Source organism: Polyodon spathula, chromosome 10 (assembly GCF_017654505.1).
Source record: "Polyodon spathula isolate WHYD16114869_AA chromosome 10, ASM1765450v1, whole genome shotgun sequence".
Taxonomy (NCBI): domain Eukaryota; kingdom Metazoa; phylum Chordata; class Actinopteri; order Acipenseriformes; family Polyodontidae; genus Polyodon; species Polyodon spathula.
Window position 1 is genome coordinate 7,971,905 of NC_054543.1, and position 22,556 is coordinate 7,994,460.

Below are 22,556 nucleotides of genomic sequence, written 5' to 3' on the forward strand. Positions count from 1 at the left end.
TTTCCTCGAGGACCTGAGCTCGCTCTCTCTCTCCTCTGGAAACAGAGCCAGCTGCATTGTTAGGGTCCTATGACCTTCTGGAGAGAGGCTGGCCAGTTAGGAAACTCACTTCCGATCATTGTTGGAGGCTTGAAAACTTTAGGAGAGGCGGGGTCTAGGAGGGGTGAGGGAGGGAAATTCCAGGGCTTTTAAACCAACTCTATTTAAAACTTTGAAGCAGAGCTCTTCAGATTCGTAAAAGGGAAGAAGCACAAGTACTCAGCTAACTGTGAGGAGACATGATTTTAAAGCTGCTCATTCTGTTGTCCCTGGCTGTGCTGGTCCGCTCTGACTTGAGAGCAAGGGACCCGGGGTTAGAGGAGGAGCCCGAGAAAGAGCTCCTGAAACAGGGTGACTGGCACCCCCAACACCACTTCGGGGTACAGCCTGAGACGCATGGGTTTGTGACCCCTGGGGACCCCCCAGCAGAAAGCACAACGAAGATTGCGCTTCCCACAGGAGAGACAGCAACCCCCCAACTTACAGCCCGGACAGGGTAAGTCAAGCGCTGTGGCAACAGAGTGAGCAGGAGGTAGTGCTCATGTCTTGTTGTTTTATGTGCCTTTGACGCCAGAGGTCTTGTTGTTTTACTGTTTCTCCCAACATGTCAGTGGCATGAGTTCTATTGAAATAATTGATTTTGTTGAGTGTTTGATGACGTTCAACTTCACTGCGCACATTCAAATATTTGGTTCATAATGACTTTCCTGTTTAAAGTATATGTACTTACTGACTAAGGAGAAATGTGTGTGTTAGAATGGGTGATGTTAAATATATATTTGTCTGCATATTTGTTTCCTCGGTCCTTCTTGAAAACAAACCAAGGTTTTATTCTTATGGTGTGTGAGTGTCTGTGTGTTCGTGTACATTTTTTAAATAAAAATGTATAAATAAATAGAGTCCTGTGCATTGGGAGCTGCCAGGTTTGGGGGACTGGGATAAAGTGAGCAGCTGTCCCACTGGGATGAGTTTCTGGTAGTGGGAGACGTGCTCACGATGGAAACCCTCACTCTCCGCCCTGCTTGCTGGTTTTCTTTCTTTGACTCTTACTCTGCTTGTGGCTGTTTTGCTTTGGAGGGATTTCACACGACTTTTCTTAGAGCAGCTGAGATAAAATAACATTTTCCCTGTGATGTTAATGAGAGCCGGCTCTCAGGAGAATCTCTGGCTTTGTTTTTTTTCTTTCCGTTTCCATGGAAAGGAAGTGAACTCATCGTGTTGTTTTTTTTTTTTTTTTTAATGAAACGTTCCTACTTGCATGATGTGGTTAGCTATCACGTATAGGCAAGGTTTGTGGGGGAAGGTAATGTAATAAATAAGAGGCGGCCAGGCTTGTATATAAAGCATTAGCATGTATTTATTTATTTTTATTTATATATATATATATATATATATATATATATATATATATATATATATATATATATATATATATATATATATATATATATATATATTATTCATTTACATTTTTGATCAAATAATTCTTCAATGTTTTTCAACCTAATTCGAATGACTGGAAAGCGCTTACACAACTGGAAGATTGGGGCTCTGTTAGCACTCCAAGCAGTGGCGCTTCTACTAGAGGCGAATCTAAAGAGACTGTAAAAGCAGTAGTTGGTGACAGGTAAGAGCGTTCAGCGAATCGAGCTGCTGTTGTGTAGCTTAGTACGTTGTGTGGGGGCTGTCTCTTCTGGAGCAGGAGATGTCATTACGTGCAGTTTGGGGGCAAGATAACCACAAAGCAAAGCTGAGCTGCTCAGACTGTGCCAAATCATTTCTGTTGTAATACTAGACTTCTACGTCACACGACTAAAGCACAAAATTGAAGAACTACCATTAACCATGAAAATGTGGTGGTGCTTTTTAAGTTTAGAACTAAGCAGTGCGTTCTGTACTCAGGATGACATCTATACACAGGTTAAGATACAGTGTAACAGTGATTGGTTGATTTCTCATACTTGACTTGACAACTATATTACGATATAAACCAAGCAGATAACCAACAAGGTAACAAGTAATCGTACTGGCCCCCAGCAATCCAGCTGCTTGTATATACAGTAACAACAGTGTGTTAGAACAAGCCTGTCATCTACAAGAACAATGAAACAATGGGGCATTTTTTTAAGACTGCAATAAAACAGAAGTGCAGCCACTCCAGAGGCAGTGTAAGGAAAAGCTGCATTGTGAGTGAGCCTCGGGCTATTCAGACTGACCCCTGGGAAAGGACTAGTCCAGGTATGATGTAATCACAGACCCCCAGCTCGGTGTGTGCGTGTTCGTAACTGTGCTTTTACTCTGTTTGTGTTCCTGTTGTCCTTCAGAAACTGGTGTGCCTTCGTCCACTCTCGCATGGTGACCACCGCGGTGTCCTGCGGCACAGAGCAATACACCATCCAATCCCAGAAGCCCTGCCCCTATGGGACTCCCGACTGCCAGCTCGTAATGTAAGACTCCCATTGCACAGCAGTGTCAGTCATTCTCCAGTAGTGCTCAGGCAGCACTACTCAGACAATAGGAAATGGGATTTTGGACTTTGGCAGTTTGTTTAAAAAAACGATCCATGTCTTTAAAACGCTGAAATAAACTAATAAGAAATCCAAAAAAGTGAATTGGTTGTTTTTATATTTTAACGTCTTATTTAGTCGTTTTTTTCTAATTTAATTTGAAAGTGAATTCTCCCTTTTAAAAAGCGGTATTTATCACAATGGTGTTGCCAGTGAGGCTGACACTGTACTGTGCGGCGTTGAAATGAGACGCTGGTCTCCTCGTTGTCTGTCAGGTACAAGCTGTCCCTGCGGCCGGTGTATCGGGAAAAGCAGAAGGTCTTCACAGCACTGCAGTGGAGGTGCTGCCCCGGACACATGGGAGCACACTGCGAGGAGACAGGTGCGGCTTCACTAGCATTACTCTTACTTTTAATCCAGTCACTATTACTACAATTAATACCATTACTACAACTATACTTACTGTAACTATTATTATCATTATAATTAAACTGAAAGCTGTATTCCCATTTGCAGGTTAAATAATTCCAGGTCATATGAATATCTCTTCTCATTCACTTTCATTGGGAAATTCTTTTATCCTGTGATTATAACAATACACAGTACAGTTTGGATAAACACATGTCACAAAGGCTCTGCCTCTATCTCTATCTCTCTCTCTCTCTCTCTCTCCCTCTCTCCTCACAGTTGCAGCTTCGAGCTACGTGTCTGTACCGATCAACCAGACAGCAGGAAGCAGGGAGCAGGAATCTCACCAGTCTCCAGGCCCAGGTACATCAGCTGGTTTGTTTTTCGTGTTTATCTGCGGAGAGCAGTTGTTTCTCTTCTCTTAACCCCCCTCTCTCTCCCCTCCACAAACAGAGGAAGGGCTGTGGCTTTCTGGAGCAGTGTTGCTTAATATGGGTCTGATTGTGTGCAGGGCTCTATATATAGGGGAGAGGAAAGGGTGTGCAAGACTTTCCCAGGGTTTCAATCAAAGCTGAATAATACACATAGGCAGGTGTTGCCCCAACACACACACACACACACACACACACACACACACACACATTAACTTAGTGAAAATCAGGGGTGACGCAAATTGGCTAATCTTTTTGTTTGGTAAAGATAGGAACATTCTCAGGCTGTGTGCGTGGACACTCCCAGGCAGGCAGGCAGGCAGGCCCCTCGCCCCCTTCTTTTTCTTCTATCCAAAGCCCATTGAGCTGCTCAAGCTCAAAACCCACTACCTTTCACACTGCCCTACAGCCCAGAGTTTGCTCTGAGCCCCTAACCCTCTCTCCTTCACCCCCTCTCTCATGAACCCAGTTCCCCCTCATCTCCTCCCGCTCCCTGCATATCCAGGGAAGGTGATGCGGATGGCTGGAGAGGAAAGAGGTCTGCAGAATGATATCCAGCACCCAGGCAGCTTGCTGCAGGACCTTCACTCACTACTGGGGGAAAACAAGACCTTCGGGCCCGACCTGAACCAGAACAGAACAGGTACAGGATGCCTGTGTGTGTGTGCGTGTGTCCTTTCTAAGGTGGTTCTTTTATGTAATAGAAAGAGCAGTGCAGACTGTCTGTGTGCGTAGGTGGGGTTTGTGAGGTGAACAAAGCAGAAGAGCAGTGCACAGTGTATTTATTCACGCTGAAAAAATACTTCAGTTGATCTCAAAACCTTGTCAGAGCCAGAAAGGATTCCAGTGATTCAGCATCGACAGCACGGCTAGGTAACCCATGGTAACCCGTTGCATACCCTCACCACTCTCTGTGGGAAGAACTTTAAGTGATCTGGGCAATAAAGAACACTGGGGAGTACATGACGTGCTGTCTGAGGGTCGCGTAATGGATGGTGGGGCGGGACCCTTCATTCTTCACTATAAAGAGCTGAAGAAAGTCTTTTTCTCATCACAGGATATCCTGCCCCTCTTTCGGCTGGGGGTTAAGCTTACTGTCAGTGATGTCATCTGACATGTGTCTGAAATAGCAACCCCTGTTTATAAAAATATAAAAAAAAAAACCTTCCAGACGTTACTTCCTCATCCTCAGTTAACCGGTAGTAAACAGCAGCATAGTTGTAATGCACTGTTAGCGATTGCTATAAAGCTGGGGTGCTCAGTAGCAGCGTGTTTACAATGCATTGATCCCCACCAAGCTCAATTAACCAAACCATTTTTGTTTTACCCCCACAGTTTTCATTCCTTAACATAATAAAGCTGATATTTTTCTGCTTTGGACACCAACGCCCGAGTAGTTGCTGGTAATTCTAGGGCCTGTTGACACCTAAAACAGCAGTGCTAACTTTGCCTATTTAGAAGGACTGGTGCTCATTTAGTTTCATCAGTATGAATGGAATGGCGTGAGAAAACATCCAACTTTTACTTTTTCAGCACTAAGAAACTTCGCAAAAGTCAACTCTGCTAGAAGTGGAATTATTTCAGATTGTTCCCTGGAAATCAGCACGATTATTATATATATATATGACAAGTATTAACACTGATAGCATTTACCCTGGTATTAACCTTGTAGACCTGCTGTGTAATAGGTTTGGGTTTGATAATCCCTGCTCTCTTCAGTGGCATGAAACTACATTTGTGCAATAAGATCCACGATAATCAATTCCAGAAGTGTGCACTCTTTGAAAAGGGAAGTTAGTCTCATATACAAGCTTAGACTACTAAACTATCACAAGGAGACAGGTGGTGCAGTGGACTAATTCACTAGCATGGTGCGCTGGTCCTCCTTGAGGGACTGGGTTTGAATCCTGGCGATTTCTTCCATTATTTTCAAAGAATTGGTTAATTTCCTATGAAGTTAACTATTATATGATGGACGTCTGATGGTATAGTGAACTAATTCACTCGTAGGCTGTCCCCCAAGGAGAACAGCAAACATAATAGTTAATTAACCGACTGAGCCATGTCCCCTTCATAGCAAAGCCTCCTTTATCATTGTCTATATATGAAATATAGCAATTCTTTGACACTAAAGGAAGGAACCAGCTTGATTTGAACCCTGTCCCCCCAACGAGAACAGCACAGTGTACTAGTGAATTAGCCCACTATGCATTCTCACTTCCATAGAAATGAAGCAAGTCTTTGAAAATAAATGAAGTAGTTCTATTTCAACACAGACCCCCCCCCCCCCCCCCCCCTACAATTAGGAATAGCACAGCATGCTAGCGCATTATCACACTACACTACTTGGCAAGAGCCAAGCATTGCATATGCAATCGTGTATTAACCTCAGGGCAGGGAATGTATACAGCTCAAATTCGTGACAAATGTCAATAGAGAAGACAGGCAGTATGATAAACTGTAATAATGGAGAGAGAAATTAGTGAACATAGATGGTAAGTGATAAGGACAGTAAGAATCAAATAGTAAGAAAGACACACAGTAAGATGTAAACAATTAGAGAACAAAGGGAGCTAGTAAGACTGAGACAAATGAAGACCATTTGAGAGAGAAACACATGTGGTAAGAATCTAACAATTACGGAACAAATTAAGACAGGAAGTTAGAGATTGAAACACATTAAAGACAGGAAGTTAGAATGATACAGTGCCAAACTAACTAGATGTTTTCCCTTTACTAACTATTCAACTGTGTAAATAATAAATCATTAAACATTTTACACAAGGTACAGCTATACAGAAGTCGATAAACTTTTGAGATCAGTCGTATTTTCTTGTGTTCTTAGAGTCTCTCCCTCTCCCTCTCGCTCTCGCTCTGTGTTCCTCTACCTCTCTCTCTCTCTCTCTCTCTCTCAGACTTGGCTGCCCCACTGTCTCTCCTGGCTCAGCTGCTCCTGCCTCACCTGGAGGCCCTTGTGAAGGAACATGTGCAGAGGGAGTGGGCTGGCTTCAACAAGAGCCTGCAGAGTCTGTCCCGAGAGCTGGGGGTGTTGGCCTGGGATGTGGAGGTGCTGCGAAGGGGGCAGAAGAGGGGGGCAGATGGGGAGGGCAAAGAGGGAAGGCAGCACTTTGAGTCGGAGCTGCAGGAGAAAGTAAACAAGCTGGAGGGGGCGCTACTGAGCTCCCGGGGCTCTGAGCTGCAGGACAAGCTTCACTCCCAGCAGGCCTCACTCCACTACAACCTGACCGCCATTAAGACAGAAACGGACATAAAGGTGAAGCGCAACCAGAAGATGATCCAGGTCAGTGCCAGCACTGAGGGACCTGGCGTATCCTATACAGGAATGGAAAGAAGACTCCCAGTGCATAGCAGTTTCACCCATTCCAGGTTTTACTATGAGCTTGATTAGTGTATAGATAAAGCAATGGGAGTCTTGCATCCATCCAGGTCTTGCAGTGTTTTTTTTTTCGTCTAGTAATAAACAATATAGCCAACACATTAGAGTGAACATCTGAAAGGGGAGCGATGCTGGAGCTACCCTAATCCATCTGTCTCCAGTTTCACCAATTCCAGGTTTTACTACAAGCTTGATTAGCCACAGAGTATAGCTATCAAGCTCAGGTGTGTCGTATTAAATGCATAGTGAAACCAGGATTGGATAAAACACTGCTGTACACTGGGAGCCTTATTTCCATCCTTATCTCTTTATGTGTTTTCGTGCAGGTGAAGCTACAGGCGCTCAACAGCTCCCTGGCTGAGGTGAAGAGGGAGCAGGAGAGGTTGGGAGAGGAGCTCCGCAGGCAGAGACACAGCGGGAGAGAGGAGGAGGAGGAGGAGGGTGGTGTTGTGGGAGGACAGAACGGAAAGGGTGGGTTCAATCCCAGTGTTTGGGAGGCAATCCGGCGGCTGGAGCGCAAGGTGTCGGAGAACTCTGGGAACGTGACCTATCTTGTGGAGGAGAATGACTTCTCCGCGCAGAACGTTCAGGACCTGCAGCGGGGGTTCCGGAGCCTGGAGAGCGCCCTGCAGGAGACGGCCAGGGAGATCCGTGTGCTGTTCATGGAATCCGGGCTGACAGTGGAGGACAACAAGGTGGAGGTGCTGCAGGGGGTGACGGGGCTGGCAGCCAACCTGAGCGCCCTGGAGAGCCAGCTGAGGAACATTAGCGCCAAGGTGGAGGAGTTCTCACTGGACATCGATGACCTCTATGGCCTCTACCCCAGCCACTGCAACTGCCAGAGCCTGGCCGCAGAGCTGGCCCTGCTGGGAGATGAGCTGAGAGAGGAGCTGAGGAACTGCACCCGGGTCACAGAGAGCACCAGGCACGAGCTGGAGAACGCCAGCCATGGGGCCTGGCGGCCGGGCCTCACCAGCTCTGTGGAGGACCTGATCGTGGGGCTACAGCAGGTGCAGCGCACCCTGGCTTTTGAGCAGGAGAAGCACAGGGCGCTGCAGCTCAGCATGTCACAGCTACAGGAGGCCGGGCTGGGGCTACAGCGTGAAGTGAGCAGGCTGCTAGACAGGGAGGGGCACTGGACCATGGAGATCCAGAGGCTGTCCAGCTCCTTCCAGTCCCTGCTGGGGGATGCTGTGAGACACGCAGAGGTGCTGGAGGCCTTGCTGGGGGCAGATGTGCTGGAGTTCACCAGCGAGATGTCCTCACAGCTGGGGGAGCTTTCTGTCCCCGCCCTGCAGGAGAGTGTGAGGGACACCCTGGCCGGACTCCAGGCACACAACTCCAGCCTAGTGTCCCTGGAGAGGAGAGTGGAGGGGCTGCTGCTGGAGCTGGGGAGGGAGAGGAATGAACGGGCTTCTCCCCCCATATCCACCAGCGAGGGGCCCCCCAGTAGGAACTCCAGAGCTGTGGAGCACAGGAGCGGACACCTGAGGCTACGGGAACCACCAATGGGGGATCGGCCCCTAGACAAAGAGCTCTCAGCCCTGGAGGGGATGCTGAAGGCTTTAGGGACCCAGGTGAGGAGGCTGGAGGAGCAACAGCAGCCCTGCCCCCAGTCCTGCTGTAACTGTACTGCAGTGCCCTCTGGTGGTTGGGCAGGGGAGCTGCAGAAATTCAGGCAGGATCTGGAAAACCACCTGCAGGTTTTCCACAGAATCTTCGGGGACGCAGAGGCACTGACTGCCTCAAACGTGACAGTGGATCTGAGCCAGCTGTGGAGCGCAATGAGGAAGATGGAGAGGAAAAGGCAGAGGGGGAGAGAGAGAGGGAGAGAGGGAGACAAGACATTGCGATCGGGGGCCACGGTCAAGCGGAACACGAAGGAAGCATGGCTAGAGGCACATGGTAATTATTGTTATTTTTTTCCTCCTTTTTATTTGTTTTTCTTTATACAGGGTATATACACAAGTCATATGAAAATAGAGATGACAATCATGGTGTTTCCATGTGTGTCAATTTACACGTGAAATGGGGATGTGCACGTTTGAGAGAATTGCTCGTGTAAATCAGGTTTGTGGCTGAAAAAAATGGCCAAAGAGAAGGATAGGGTAAATCTCATTCACTCGATACATATGCATATTTCCCGATAAGCATTACAAGAGTTTGTGCAGGATTTAGCAGGCAGTGGCAAATTTGAGAATGAACTAATGCTACGCTTCAGTCCGTTTCATCAGTATCTGCCACCTCCCTTTCAAGTGCCCACTACCCGTATTTACCCAAGTGTGGTGTTGAATGCTTCCTCAGCAGCTGTCATCTGTCCGGGTGGGTAGGGTTTCTAAGCCAGGGTAGTATACTCAGCATCACCTGAATCCCTAAATGCTGTATTGCCTGAATGAAAGGGAGATTATATATATATATATATATATATATATATATATATATATATATATATATATATATATATATATATATATATATACACACACACACACACACACACACACACATACAGACACACACCCATGATGAATTATAATACCTGGTGGTCAGTTTCATTTTATACCTCCGAGTTCATTTTTAATTAAGTCATAAGATATTAGTTGAAACAGTATTCACTACTAATGACATGACACCCCACTAATGATATTTGAAAAACAATTTGGGCAAGAGATATAAAACACATTATTAACCAACCAGGCACAAAGTATTTTGCTTTGTTACAGCAGCTTAGATTCTCTCGTGTACCAGTTCACTACGCATGGAAACCACATTTTCACAGAATTTCACTGTTAATCTTCAAAAACAGCACAAGTACTTTACGCATAGCTAATTTACATATCAACCCCCACCTTTCCCATTCATTTGCATGCATGGAAGCCCAATGAATGAGGTTACTCAGGAGCCTCTTGAGCTGAATAAGACTGCCCTCTAGAGGATACTTTCATTTCTATAGTATCTCACAAGCTTGTTTCACATTTTACCACATTACTTCTGAGATCATCTTATTGCAGAGAAGCCAATTCAAAATGTCCAAAGGAGTGAGATTCAGGAAAAAAAAAAGTGAGATTTGTGATTTGATATTAAAATGCATTGCCATCTTCTGACTTTGTCGTAAAAATTCTGATTTGAGTAGAAAGGTTATTTGTGCACTACAATGCTTGATATTAACGAGGTGCTGACCAGTATAAGGTAATTACATATAGTAAAAGTAAAGTCTGTACGGCAATGCAAAAGTTCAAAATTCTTTCAGCCAAACTTTCAATTTAGATGGCTTACCAAGAGTTTCAGTAAAGACATTCATGGTCGCACTCTTGTTATTTTACTTCAAAATGGATTATTTACATAACTCCGGCTCGTTTATTTTCTTCAAACAAATCTCTTTTATTAGTTAAAACATGACTAGAAAAACAAAACAAAACAGCAGTTCCTTCTGCTGGGTGGTGCATTTCAAAGCAAAGACTCAACCATGAGCACCAAGGCGCTTTCACAAGAACTCTGGGATGAAGTTGTTGAAAGGCACAGATCAGGGGATGGGTATAAAAATATCAAAAGCCTTGAATAACCCTTGGAGCATCGTCAAGACGATTATTAAGAAGTGGAAGGTGTATGGCACCACCAAGACCCTGCCTAGATCAGGCCGTCCCTCCAAACTGGATGACCAAGCAAGGAGACTGATCAAAGAGGCTACCAAGAGGCCCATGGCAACTTTGCAAGAGCTACAGGCTTTTATGGCCAAGACTGGTCAAAGTGTGCATGTGACAACAATATCCCAAGCACTCCACAAATCAGGCCTGTATGGTAGGGTGGCAAGAAGGAAGCAATTACTCAAGAAAGCCCACCTTGAATTCTGTTTGAAGTATGCAAAAAAAAACTCAGGAGATTCTGTAGCCATGTGGTAAAAAGTTTGGTGGTCTGATTAAGATGAAACTAAAATGGAACTTTTGGCCTAAATGCAAAACGTTATGTTTGGCGCAAACCCAACCCAGCGCATCACCCAAAGAACACCATCACTACTGTGAAGCATGGTGGTGGCAGCATCATGTTATGGGGATGTTTCTCATCGGCAGGGACTGGGGCACTTGTCATGATAAAAGGGGAAAATGGAGCAAAGTAGAGAGAAGTTCTTGAGGAAAACCTGCTGCCCTCTTTAAGAAAGCTGAAACTGGGACGAATGTTCACCTTTCAGCATGACAATGACCCAAAGCACGCAGCCAAAGCTACACTGGAGTGGCTAAGGAACATAAAGGTAAATGTCCTTGAGTGGCCCAGTCAGAGCCCTGACCTAAATCCAATCGAAAATTTGTGGCATGACTTGAACATTGCTGTCCTTCAACGCTCCCCAAAGGAACTTGACAGAGCTTGAACAGTTTTGTAAAGAAGAATGATCAAATATTGCCAAATCTAGGTGTGCTAAGTTGGTAGACACCTATCCCAAAAGATTCACAGCTGTAATTGCTGCCAAAGGTGCTTCCACCAAATATTAACTGATTGGGGTGGAGACTTATCCAATTATGATCTTTCAGTTTTGTATTTTTGATATATAACTTTTTTCCCCCTTAACAGTGTGGAGTATGGTGTGTAGATAAGTGGGAAAAAATCCTCATTTAAATCCATGACACTGAGCCACTGACACAACAAAATGTGAAAAAAGTTCAAGGGGGTGTAGACTTCCTATAGGCACTGTACACACACACACACTGGGATTGTTTTTTTGTTACTACTGTCTAACGAAGTCTCTCTCTCGTTCTCTCTCTCATCCCCTTCCCACTTTCACCCATCTCTCATCCCCCCACTAACCCCTCCCAGTGCCCCTGGACCCCCCGGTTGTGTTCCTGGCCAGCACCCCCAAGGTGTCCAGTCAGACCGGGATGGTGGTGTTCGAGCAGACGGTGCTGAACACGCGGCAGAGTTACTCCCCCGAGACAGGTTTCTTCACCGCCCCAGCCCGCGGCCTGTACCTCTTCACACTGAGCCTGGACTTCGGGCCAGGCCCGGCGCTGGGGCAGTTCATGAGGGGAGAGGTCCTGGTGGCTAGACTGCACCAGAACCACAGGAGACCCGTGGGCTCACTGACCCGGGTCTGTCTGCTGGAGCTGGTCAGGGGCGAGCAGGTCCGAGTGGAGCTGATGCAGGGGTCCTTGGAGAGAGGCAGCCAGGCTGACAACACCTTTGGAGGTGTGCTGTTGTTTAGAACGTCCTGATGGCTCTCCCTCCTCTTGTCGCCTTTAAAACACAGTGGTGGTTGCATAAAAATCAAACACTCTTCACTAATAATTTAAGTTATTATTCTTTTCTTGAAGTTATCGAAGGTATTAATTTAAGTGCACAAGGATGGTTTATGTAAACCACCTGTGCGGTACAAATCCAACATTTTCAAAGGCAAAAAAAACAACAAAAGGGACATTTTAATTTAAGGTGTTTTATGCAACTGTCCACTGGCCCTGAAACCGCCTCACAAACTTTGGACAGATTAACTTGATACAGAAACTTTTAATTTAAAAGGAATTTTTTTATTTTTCATAGAACAAAACCAGCTCTGTTTAAGGAGTTTTGCGATCGTCAGTATTGAAAAAAAAAAAAGTATAAAATATGGGGACAGAGAATCGAATATCATCCTTAAAACAACAACTGGATACTTTATGCAGAGAAATCAATGCTGACCAGATACAGGCTTTAGCCCCAAATAGTTTGTTTTTTCCAATTGCGCCAAATGTAATTTATAGCTTGTTCTGTAACTACTTTTATGTAATGGATTTCCATTGGTGTTTTATACCTCTCTCCTGTAGGTGGAGCTACTGAGACATTCATATTGTATACCCACTTACAGGTGGGGGTATTGTAATAAATAATAAATTTATGTATGTGTTTCCATCTCTGTTTATCAGTGGGTTTTACTGTACTTTGCTTTCTGTAACAATGTTTGCTAATGTTACCAACATTAAAGAATAAGATGAAATTAAAGTGGGCAAGAATATAGCCATCAACAGAAGAAAAACAAACCCAATAATCAGTTGAAGGCTAAGCAACTTTGTCACTTTAATCTACCTTTCAGGGCATGCTTTAAGTTTCACGCACGACAAGTTGATCACCATTGATTTGAGCACCTGGGGGACAGCTGTCTGTTTCATTGCCTTTTGATCACAAACTAATAGAACTGTCTTGATTTCTCCTGGTAGGCCCACGTGCTGTTGTGCCGAGTGGAGTATAAGAGTGAATTTGCCTATAAACAAACAAACAAACAAACAACCATGACATCTTTAACTTGTGAAAATAAGCCTTATCTGAAATGGCGATCCCATTCAGAACATGACTGAACAGCGCCTGATCTCAGCAGTTCACCGAAACCATTTTTTATTTTTTAAAATGTTATTTACTTACAGTTGTTACTCTGGAGAACTTGTATCACTCTTGGCATCATATCTGACACTTCTGGAACTGAGATAGTATAGAGTCCTAACCTAGTGTAAGCAAGCTTGCATTTACTTTTAACAACTCAGTAACAGGGCAGGAAAGAAAATAAAATACATAGATAAAATAAAACCAAAACTGAAGAGGACATACAGGGATTTAAAAGGGAAGGCGAGTTTGGAACGATTGACTTTCATAAGTAGAAAATAAACCACTGTGTCTAAATACTGGAAATTAACACCAAACCCTCTACTTACACCCCAGTGGATTAAATAAATGATATATGAAGAGGCTGAAAAAACACAGAAAGGGTTTCTCACAAAGAGATAAATAAAAACCTTACCTAACTTTGTGAAGAAAATAAAATAACAATCAAATCATCAAGACAAGTGGTGTGTACTAAAATAAGGTTACTTTTACTCGGTAAACTTAAGGCACCTTTGAAACCCAGATGCTGTACAAAATACATTTGAAGAGTTACATTTGTTTTAATTTTTTTCAGGTTATTCTACACATTTCTTTTTGTTGCATATACAACATAGGCAAAAGAGAGATCGCTCACTGTATCCATCTTACCGTGTACAAATATTCTAAATGAACTTTTTATTATTCCATTTGTAATATTTACTATACTACAAACTCACTGGGTATTGCACATAGGGCACCCAACCGAAAGGAAAAGGAAAAGTCAGCATACATGAAGGGCATCATTTTTAATGGATATAAAAACAAAAAAATAAAAAACATACAAAGGGGTCAGTTCAGTTGATCTAACACATTGGTGGATCTGAGTCTATTACACGTGTAACAATTTTTTTTTTTTTTTTTTTTTTTGTTCCTGGGTAGTAAGTGTTATTTCCTAATTGCTTAGGCCTCAAAAGTATAGAAAATGGCTATTATTCTCCACAAACTTTGCTTTTGTGACCAGGACAGTGATATTTCAAAATATCACTATTTCCAATGGGAAAACAGGCAAATGTGTGTCTTTTTGTTCACATAAAGACAGAAAAAAACAACATATGAATCCAAATTAACATGTATTTATACTAAAGTAATACAAAAATGACTACAAAAGATTTAGAAGTGAGTAGTTTTTTGAGATTTACGATTATACTGTATTTACATTGGAAACAGTGATATTTTGAGATATCACTCTCCTGGTCACAAAAGCAAAGTTTGTGGGAAATAATAGCCATAATAATTTCTATACTTTTGAGGCATAAGCAATTAGGAAATAACACTTACTACCCAGGAACAAAAATTGTGTTACATAGTGTTATGTCTGGATTCACTGACCTTGATTAAAAGTGGTGGACTACCTTACTACTAATGGGTAGTTCAATATTGGTGCTAATCGGGGTCTGTCAAACAAGCCTACAATTTATTTAACTTTAACCTCAAGGAAAATAACCAGTACTATTTATGATAATGCATTTAGACCTGTCGCTGTTCAGATCAATTGAACTGACCACAAATCCATTCCACATGTAATAATAAAGTATTTCGTTTTGTTTTGAGGGAGTGGGGGCAGAATAACACAATCATGGCAGACAATAGATAACAGATAGGGTTAACAGTGATGGTCCTTTAGACTTGCCATTGCTTGCGCCCTGCGTTTTCTAACTGAACCCAAACCTCCATACTTAATTTCCTTTGGAAACTCTTGATACCAGCCAGTATTCTCTCCGAAATGTGGCATCACAGGTACAGGAGAGTGTAAGTAGGGGTCCACTAGGACACCTGCAGGAACGTGTAGGGAATGCAGGCACAGAGGGGTCGCTAATCTCAGTGGCAAGGAAGGTAAAAGCAGCACATTTATCCTTCCCAGTAAAATGAATAGGCACCCCTTGCCATCTATATGTAGCACCTTACAGCCATGACATTTTTAGCTGAAGCAACAAAAGCAAAACAGAACAGAACACATTGTTATCTGTCTGGCCAAGTTAACATTTTCAAATGCTGTATGGCAAAAAAAAACCCAAAACCTGCATCTTTCTTCAGTGTTACAGATCACCAACACTTCTGAAGATTACAGGATAACTGAAATATCCCAGACATTAAACAATGAAGACAATTAAGGAAGGACACTTAAAAATACTCAAACTGACTTTGTAAGTATTTAGTGGCCAAAAACAAAATTGCAAGCTACTGTAAAATAGGGCAACAAGACTCCAGGTTTCCAGAAGCACTAGGAGATATTTTGACATGTACAAATATTTGATACATTGTTTCACTGCTTAACAGACTTTTCACTAATTACTCATTAATTACTCAGGTGGGTTTTGACACAAATTGTTTAAATAATAGACATATTGCAAGTAAATGGAAAGTCTTCTTCAGCAGTGCCAGCAAGCACACAGCAAGCTTCACCTGCTAGATAATTGACTCTGGTGACAGTGAGATGACATGAGATAGCAGGATCTGGATGGCATTAGAATCTTAATTGGCAGCTTAATTTTTTTCTAAAGTATGCCAATGAGGAGAGATCTATTTGGAATGTGATTGCCTAGAACAATAATTCTAATTAAGCTTTATCTGGCCTAACTTCGACTCGAGGTTGAGGGCGCTTCAAAGAGACCAGGTAAATTATCATCAAGCTGGAATGCCCAATGCGAGGTTAAGGCTATTGTGAAAAACTGAAGAAAAAAAAGTTAGATTTTTTAATCTGCGTTTTACAAGACAGACAGACTGCATCTTCAGGTTTGGTTTGAATAATCCTTAAATAACAGCTTCCCTATCTGAGAACTTCATGTCAACATACTAACCCCACAGATGGGAGAAAAACCAGCTACAAACAATTCTCTATTGTAGCCAAGGCCTGAATAGGATTTTGTTTTAATGATGAATAATACATTGTAATTGTAATTGCATTGTATCTGTCCCTGGGGTTACTTTTCCAGACTACAATACACATTCATATTAACAAAATTTAATTCCTCACAGTGAGTGTGCAGTATGCAAGAGATAGACCCAATACTGTTCAGTATACAGCTACAAAGATAAATATATAGCCATTAAAACTACTGCATTTGCAGAGCAGAATGAGGCATTCCTGGTACATGTGATGCCAAACAAACAACTCATACTAGGTTGTCCAAAGTTAATCTCAGGTGAATTCGGGGGTGTCCAAGCTCACAGTAAACACCTGCAAGCTGACACACAATAACAGTATCCTGGAAAACAGAGTCACAAACAGAAACAACTCAAAACGGAAGAGTCCTAAACAGCTGCATACAGAAAGCACCTCCTTTCCCTTTACCCCCATTGAGAATATGCAGGTCTACATGCAATCAGCATTTCAGCTTCAATCAAAACTCTGTAGACAAAATGTGATTACCAAAATATATATATATATATATATATATATATATATATATATATATATATATATATATATATATATATATATATATACACACACACACACACACACACACATACACACATACATATATACATACACACACACACTGTATAATAATCAAATAAATACTGCAACTTTTGGCTTAACCTCTCCCCTCCAACAAAAAAAAAGATTCTGATCAACTATGGGTAAAGAAAATAAATTTTAACAATAAAAAAAAAAATGGATTAACTAGTTATTCTTTTTAATACACTTTACAGATTAAAACGCACATTTGAGGATGTGTTTTTTTTTTTTTTTAATTTCACTCATTTTAAAGTTGTTGTTTTTTTTGTTTTTTTTTTAAATAATAAAAAGTGAAAACTTGCAGGCTGAAGACGATCATAGCTTTGTTTCAGAGATGTTCTGTGCTCTCTCTGCGTAGGACGGGCCACATATATAATTTTGCACAAAGGCAGATCGGCTTCTTTTGCCAAAAGGGTGCATTGTGATTACATTCCCAGCTAGTGGCACAAGTTAAAGTCAGCTGTGCTTAAAACAACAAGAACAGTCTTAATGTAGGCACAACCTCCTGGGCCGGTTGAGTTTCTATTTACATGTTAAAAAGAGAATCCTGTTACCTTTCCTTGTAATTATTCATTTTCACTAAAACTTGGAAAGAGTTGAGAATCCCTTTTTTAATATGGCAGGAAAAAAAAAAAAAAAAAGTCCTGGCACAAACAATTAGCTTGGCTGTAAACAAACAAAAAAACACTCAAAGACAGATGATATTTCTTGACCACTGTTCATTTTCAATGTAGATAACCCAAGTCCAGTTATCAATTCTTGATGACTTTTTTTTAACCTTCCTTTTTTCCCTTTAAAAATGAGACAGCTGTAAGGTAAATTCTTTCATAAAACAACTGTGTGTGTGTGTGTGCGCATGTACATATATATGGCTTTCACAGAAAGCACTACATCTCTGGAGTTCATCCACCTCCCATTACCAGAGTTTTTTTCCACTGAAGATCAAGAGAAGGGGAACCAAGTCCTGCATTGTCTTTTTTACTCTTTCCTTACAGCGGCGGACTTGAGGATATAGAGAGCAACAAAGAAAGCTGTCCCCAACAGCAATACCAAACTCTCTGCACTTCCTTTCAGCTGAAAGTACTTCAGTTCAGCCTCCTCATCTAGGCATGCAGTGGGAGTGAAGGAGTTCATGAGGCAAATCCATTCAGCCCCATTCATAACAGCTGTGATTTTAGTCGTAGTAGTAGTAATAATAATAATAATAATAATAATAATAATAATAATAATAATAAATCTTCAAGCCTCCTTCCTCCCGTTTCACGTGCGCTCATATCTTGATGTCCTGCGATTCTACCATTTTGGCAAGAGTCTTTTTGACCCGTAGCGCTGTCAAGCGGGAGGCGGGATTTTGGGCCCAACACTCAGACATCAATTTCAGCATCGCCCTCAGACACTGGGGGGAAAACACAGCAAACAAAAACACAAATGAGGATATTACCGTTGTTTTATACATCCTCTTATGTTCAGAGACTTCCCCATGCTACTGTACAGTTAATATAAGTTTCACAAGGGAGTGACGTTTGGAAAAAACATTGGAGAGAAGTAAGTTTCTGAGGGAGCAGCAACAATTTATAAAAAGCAAACAAATCTTCCACTGCTGGGTGTCCAGGGAATAGAAATTGCAGAGTTGCCTCATAAACACTGTTAGCTATTTTGGTCTTGTGGGTATGTATAGGACACATTACTTTTTAAAATGGCAGAGCTTAATTTTTTCAAAACATTTTCTTTAAAGAGGATTAGATTACAAGGTCCTTCCTGGTAGATCATCATTTTCTGTGTGCACTGCTGTAGGTCAGAATCACACTACAAGGCTCGAAGTTAACGTATTTTTGGTATCCCTTACGCTACAGTTTATATGACCAACCCTGAGTGAACACATACATAATTACCTGTATTAGTTTTTTTTTTTTTTAAACACATATATTATTAGTATCTTTCATAAAACAGGAAACCATTGCCAATATAACTTCCCAATTTGTAGATGACTGAGGTTTGTACTGCCTCATGTAAATACACGCGAGGACCAGAACAATGTGAACACAATTTCAAGGTATAAAGTTTATTTTATAGACCAAAAGTAAAATTAAATAACTGTTAAAAACGATTTTCTAAAAAAAAAACAAAAACAGGCGAGCGCTTAACATGATATTAAATTTATTCAGTGTCTAATATGCTAAATTTAATCTGGTCACGGAGAATGGCGGTTCCAGTTTTGTTAGCCCTGGTTTCACCCACGCTAAAAATGAACACATACTAGGTAGAATTATTATTTTATAAAAATTCTAACTACGAAAAAAACCCAAAAACAAAACAAAACACAGGAGCAAATAGCTAGCTATAACATTACCATGATCCAAGTAACGGCTTCCTTGTTTTATCAGTACCTTTTTACATAGGATTATCACTACCTTGCATACTTTTGTTAAACAACAACGTGTGCTTTAACAAAAAAAATGTAAATAAATAAATATATACATATATGAACAGGCAGGTTGCAACCACACATTTATATGAACAAACCACTTTGTAGAACACGTTGCACAAATGTTTTAAATGTAGCGGTACCATGCTGGAAATCTTTCATTTTCATAACATGGATGTAACCTTCTAGTTTATACAATGCAGGATTCAACGATAACGTGGAACACATTTACTTTTTTTTTTTTTTTAAACCGCTGTCTTTATCGGTGTGTATGATTTGACAATTACTGAAATCTCAGTCAACAACTGATAAGAGGTAAGAGGATAATTTCGTACCATTTAATTTTCACAGACGAAACATAACCTGGTTAACTGTACTGATGGCATATCAAATGCTTAGATGGCCGATGTGCTTGCATTCTTGTAAAACTCATGCATAAAACAAAAATTTGTGTTGGTCACACAACAGTCCCTCAGTGGTCGCAAGACTGTAGTATGAACATGCCTTTAAACTGACCGAACCAGAGTACTGAAGTTGGTGCTCCAGTGCTCTGCCAGCCTTTACCTCATCACTGTTCCACCGGTTGGACACAGCGGGCCGGACACATTTCACGCACACCACCTCCCGCATCTCCTCATAGGACGGGTCGCAAGGCACCATATCGTGGTAGGGCAGCTGGTACTCCTCCAAGATACCTGGACAACGACATGGACAAGGACAAGATCAGCGTTAAACAAAATGCAATACTATGTGAAAGTGTCACCTGTTTTATTGTTATAATAATAATAATATATTATTATTATTATTATTATTATTATAATAATAATAATAATAATAATAATACAACCTAATGTATTTATTAGCATATTTTGCCTTGAACGGCACCTGTTTTTTTGTTTAATTTTCAGGGGGTCTATTTCAGTGAACTAAATCAGCAGCACTTTAATGAACCCAATACAGAAAAGGCCTCCAATCCCTGGTTCAGATCATTAAAACAGACCCGACAAGTTTGCGATATTCAGATCCCCCTCTATTCATATCTTATCTGACCTGCCCCGAGGCCCCGCGTACCTCCAGTGACGCAGCGGCGAGCCATCTCCCATATGACGAGGCCGTAGCTGTAGATGTCCGCCATGATGTAGGCCTGGAAGTGGTTCTTATTCAGGCTCTCGTCCAGCACCTCGGGAGCCATGTAACGCTTGGTGCCAACGCGCGTGTTCAGCGGGATATCCACCTCGTTCGTGTCACTAAAGACGAAGCACACAACCATAACAGATGGGAACGACACATAACATACAACACACACTGCATGCTTGTAGCTGTTGGAACAAGTTCACATCATTTGCCCAGTTTCCACTGCCTGGAGCTCCCAGTAATAAAACTGGGTGTTTCCACTGCTCATCCAAGCGGCTGAGCGAGGCTATCTGGTCAGGTTTTGTACCTCATACTCCATGCAGCCAAACTGGCTTCAAAGGAAGCACGTCGTCATGTAGCCAGGAGCTGCGTGTAGAGAAGAAACCCACAGGAAAATCGCTACCACTGTGACTCATTTTCTTTCACATAGGTAAACATGAGAAATCCAGTTTTTCTTGGCTGTGCTCACCACCTTACCTAGATTCGTTTTTATTTGTATTGAGCCTATTATTGGATGTACTTGTTACCGCGAGTTTCTTTAAAAGAAAAAACTAAACAATCCCACAATCCGACAGTGAACTTTGACGCATGGCAAGAATTTGCAAGGTTGGCCAGGTTTGGAAAAAAGCCCTGAAACGCTCTTTTGATTTCAGTGGCTAGTCTTGGGCAGCCAAAGTGGCAATTGTCTTTTTACCGTCTTTAACAGTTAGATTTTTCTTTTAATATAAAAAAAAAAAAACGCCGTACACAAGCTACATTATAGAGCATAGGATCAGATGGCAGTATTGTAACTATTTAATTTGATCTTAGTTAACCAAGAGTGTGTGTCTTCAGTCCCTATATCAACTGAAATGAATGCTGAGAATTACATTTATAAAAATGTACCAAATGAAAACAAAATAAAAAAAACACCACAGTGTATGACTTATGAATAAAAATCCAAACACCCTTTAAAAGTGATACAATGGGCAGACATAGGAGGACATAACATGAAAAAGTTAATCTGGCCCAACATTTTGTTTAGTGCTGCATGAACCAACTGAAGAAACAGCTGCTTGGACTTGTGTGGATTGCTGTTCTACACAGAATCTAAGAAAAGCAGCAATTACAAACCCAAGCAGCTGTTTCTTTACTTGATTCACTTTAAATGGTACACTAGCCCAATCAGCTGATTGTCACCACCCGATTTCTGTGGAGAGCTCGTGCAGCACTGGCTGTGTTTACGGGGCGAAGCGCACCTGTTGAATTTGACGGCCAGGCCGAGGTCAGCGATGCAGCAGGTGCCATTCTTCTTCATCAGGATGTTCTTGCTCTTGAGGTCACGGTGTGCAATGGCGGGCTTGCCCTGTGTGCCATAGATCTCTGTATGCAGGTGGCACAGGCCGCAGGCCGCCGAGTACGCCAGCTTCAGCAGGGACTTGGTATCCAGAGTGGTGAACTTCAGGTAGTCATAGAGAGAGCCGTTCTCGTGGTAATCCGTAATCAGGAAGAGCTGTGTGAACGTGCCCGTTCCTTTGATGTCCGCAGCAATAAAGCCTGGGGGTGAGGGGGTGGGACAGAGAGAGAGAGAGAGAGATTTCAAAATAAATTTGTTGAATTTAAAATCAGTTAATGAATGTCACAAAATAAAATCCATGGCGATCAGCTGCTGCATCTCCATGCATCACTAATCAGTGCCTTCACCACTTCAACCTTATATAGAGGACCAAGCCTGTATCATCTTGTTCCAAATTATGTGGCTTCCATTAGGTTTAGGACCAACCACCTGCAAGTCTAAACACTTAACCCTGTATGCAACACTTATTAAGCCTAGCCTTCTGTAGAGGTGACTAATCCTCAAATTAAGACCTACCCAGTATGTTCTCGTGCCTCATAAGCACGGTCTGGTAGATCTCCGTCTCCCTGAACCAGCTGGCCTCCTCTCTGGAGAAAAACACCTTGACCGCCACCTTCTCTCCTCGCCAGCGCCCAAGCCACACCTCACCGTAACGCCCCTTTCCGATCTGGCGCACCATCTGGATCTGCTTGGCGATTGTACGCTGTACCTGTGTGACGAAAGAAAGAAAGAAAGAAAGAAAACAAACAAAGAAAACAAACAAACATACATGAGCAAGCAGGCTCTGCTACTGCAAGACAGCAAAGACCTTTCATGCATAACTATATCTCCAGTTTTAGGAACAACAAACCCAGGACTGTTTAATTGTTATTAACTTTCTATACAAAAATGTACATACAATTTAACACTAGATGCACCGCGGCGGTCATTTTGGTGTTTTTTGATTTTAAAATGTAATTTTCTCCAGGTCGTGTAACACATATGGGGCTGTGCGTTCATGTACCTTTCTGTCCATCCATATTAAACATTCTCACAAAGTAT

The 22,556-nt window shown here is 42.1% G+C and overlaps 2 protein-coding genes across 4 annotated transcripts in view; one reads left to right on the plus strand and one right to left on the minus strand.

Moving 5' to 3' along the window:
* Positions 1–209: 209 nt before the first annotated feature.
* On the plus strand, positions 210–12,653 carry LOC121321773 (multimerin-2-like). Its single transcript, XM_041260934.1, has 8 exons — positions 210–535; positions 2,364–2,486; positions 2,822–2,928; positions 3,234–3,317; positions 3,855–4,028; positions 6,301–6,686; positions 7,109–8,687; positions 11,589–12,653. Exons 1-8 carry the CDS (start codon positions 279–281, stop codon positions 11,981–11,983), a joined length of 3,105 nt encoding a protein of 1,034 aa, XP_041116868.1. The 5' UTR covers positions 210–278; the 3' UTR covers positions 11,984–12,653.
* Positions 12,654–16,622: 3,969 nt separating this feature from the next.
* LOC121321774 (bone morphogenetic protein receptor type-1A-like) overlaps positions 16,623–22,556 on the minus strand; it is a 53,705-nt gene continuing 47,771 nt past the window's right edge. For all 3 annotated transcript variants that reach the window (XM_041260935.1, XM_041260937.1, XM_041260936.1), the window contains 5 exons: positions 22,032–22,224; positions 21,418–21,715; positions 20,117–20,292; positions 19,610–19,740; positions 16,623–18,016 (listed from right to left, as the gene is read on the minus strand). In XM_041260935.1, coding sequence (XP_041116869.1) covers positions 17,891–18,016; positions 19,610–19,740; positions 20,117–20,292; positions 21,418–21,715; positions 22,032–22,224 — 924 coding nt within the window. In that variant the 3' untranslated portion in view covers positions 16,623–17,890. The remainder of the gene's footprint in view (positions 18,017–19,609; positions 19,741–20,116; positions 20,293–21,417; positions 21,716–22,031; positions 22,225–22,556) is intronic.

Excerpts from the sequence above, each read along its gene's own strand:
- LOC121321773 (XM_041260934.1), top strand. The coding sequence starts at position 279 with ATGATTTTAAAGCTGCTCATTCTGTTGTCCCTGGCTGTGCTGGTCCGC. Across the intron at positions 4,029-6,300 it reads CCTGAACCAGAACAGAACAG|ACTTGGCTGCCCCACTGTCT; the intron begins GTACAGGATGCC and ends TCTCTCTCTCAG. Across the intron at positions 8,688-11,588 it reads AGCATGGCTAGAGGCACATG|TGCCCCTGGACCCCCCGGTT; the intron begins GTAATTATTGTT and ends AACCCCTCCCAG.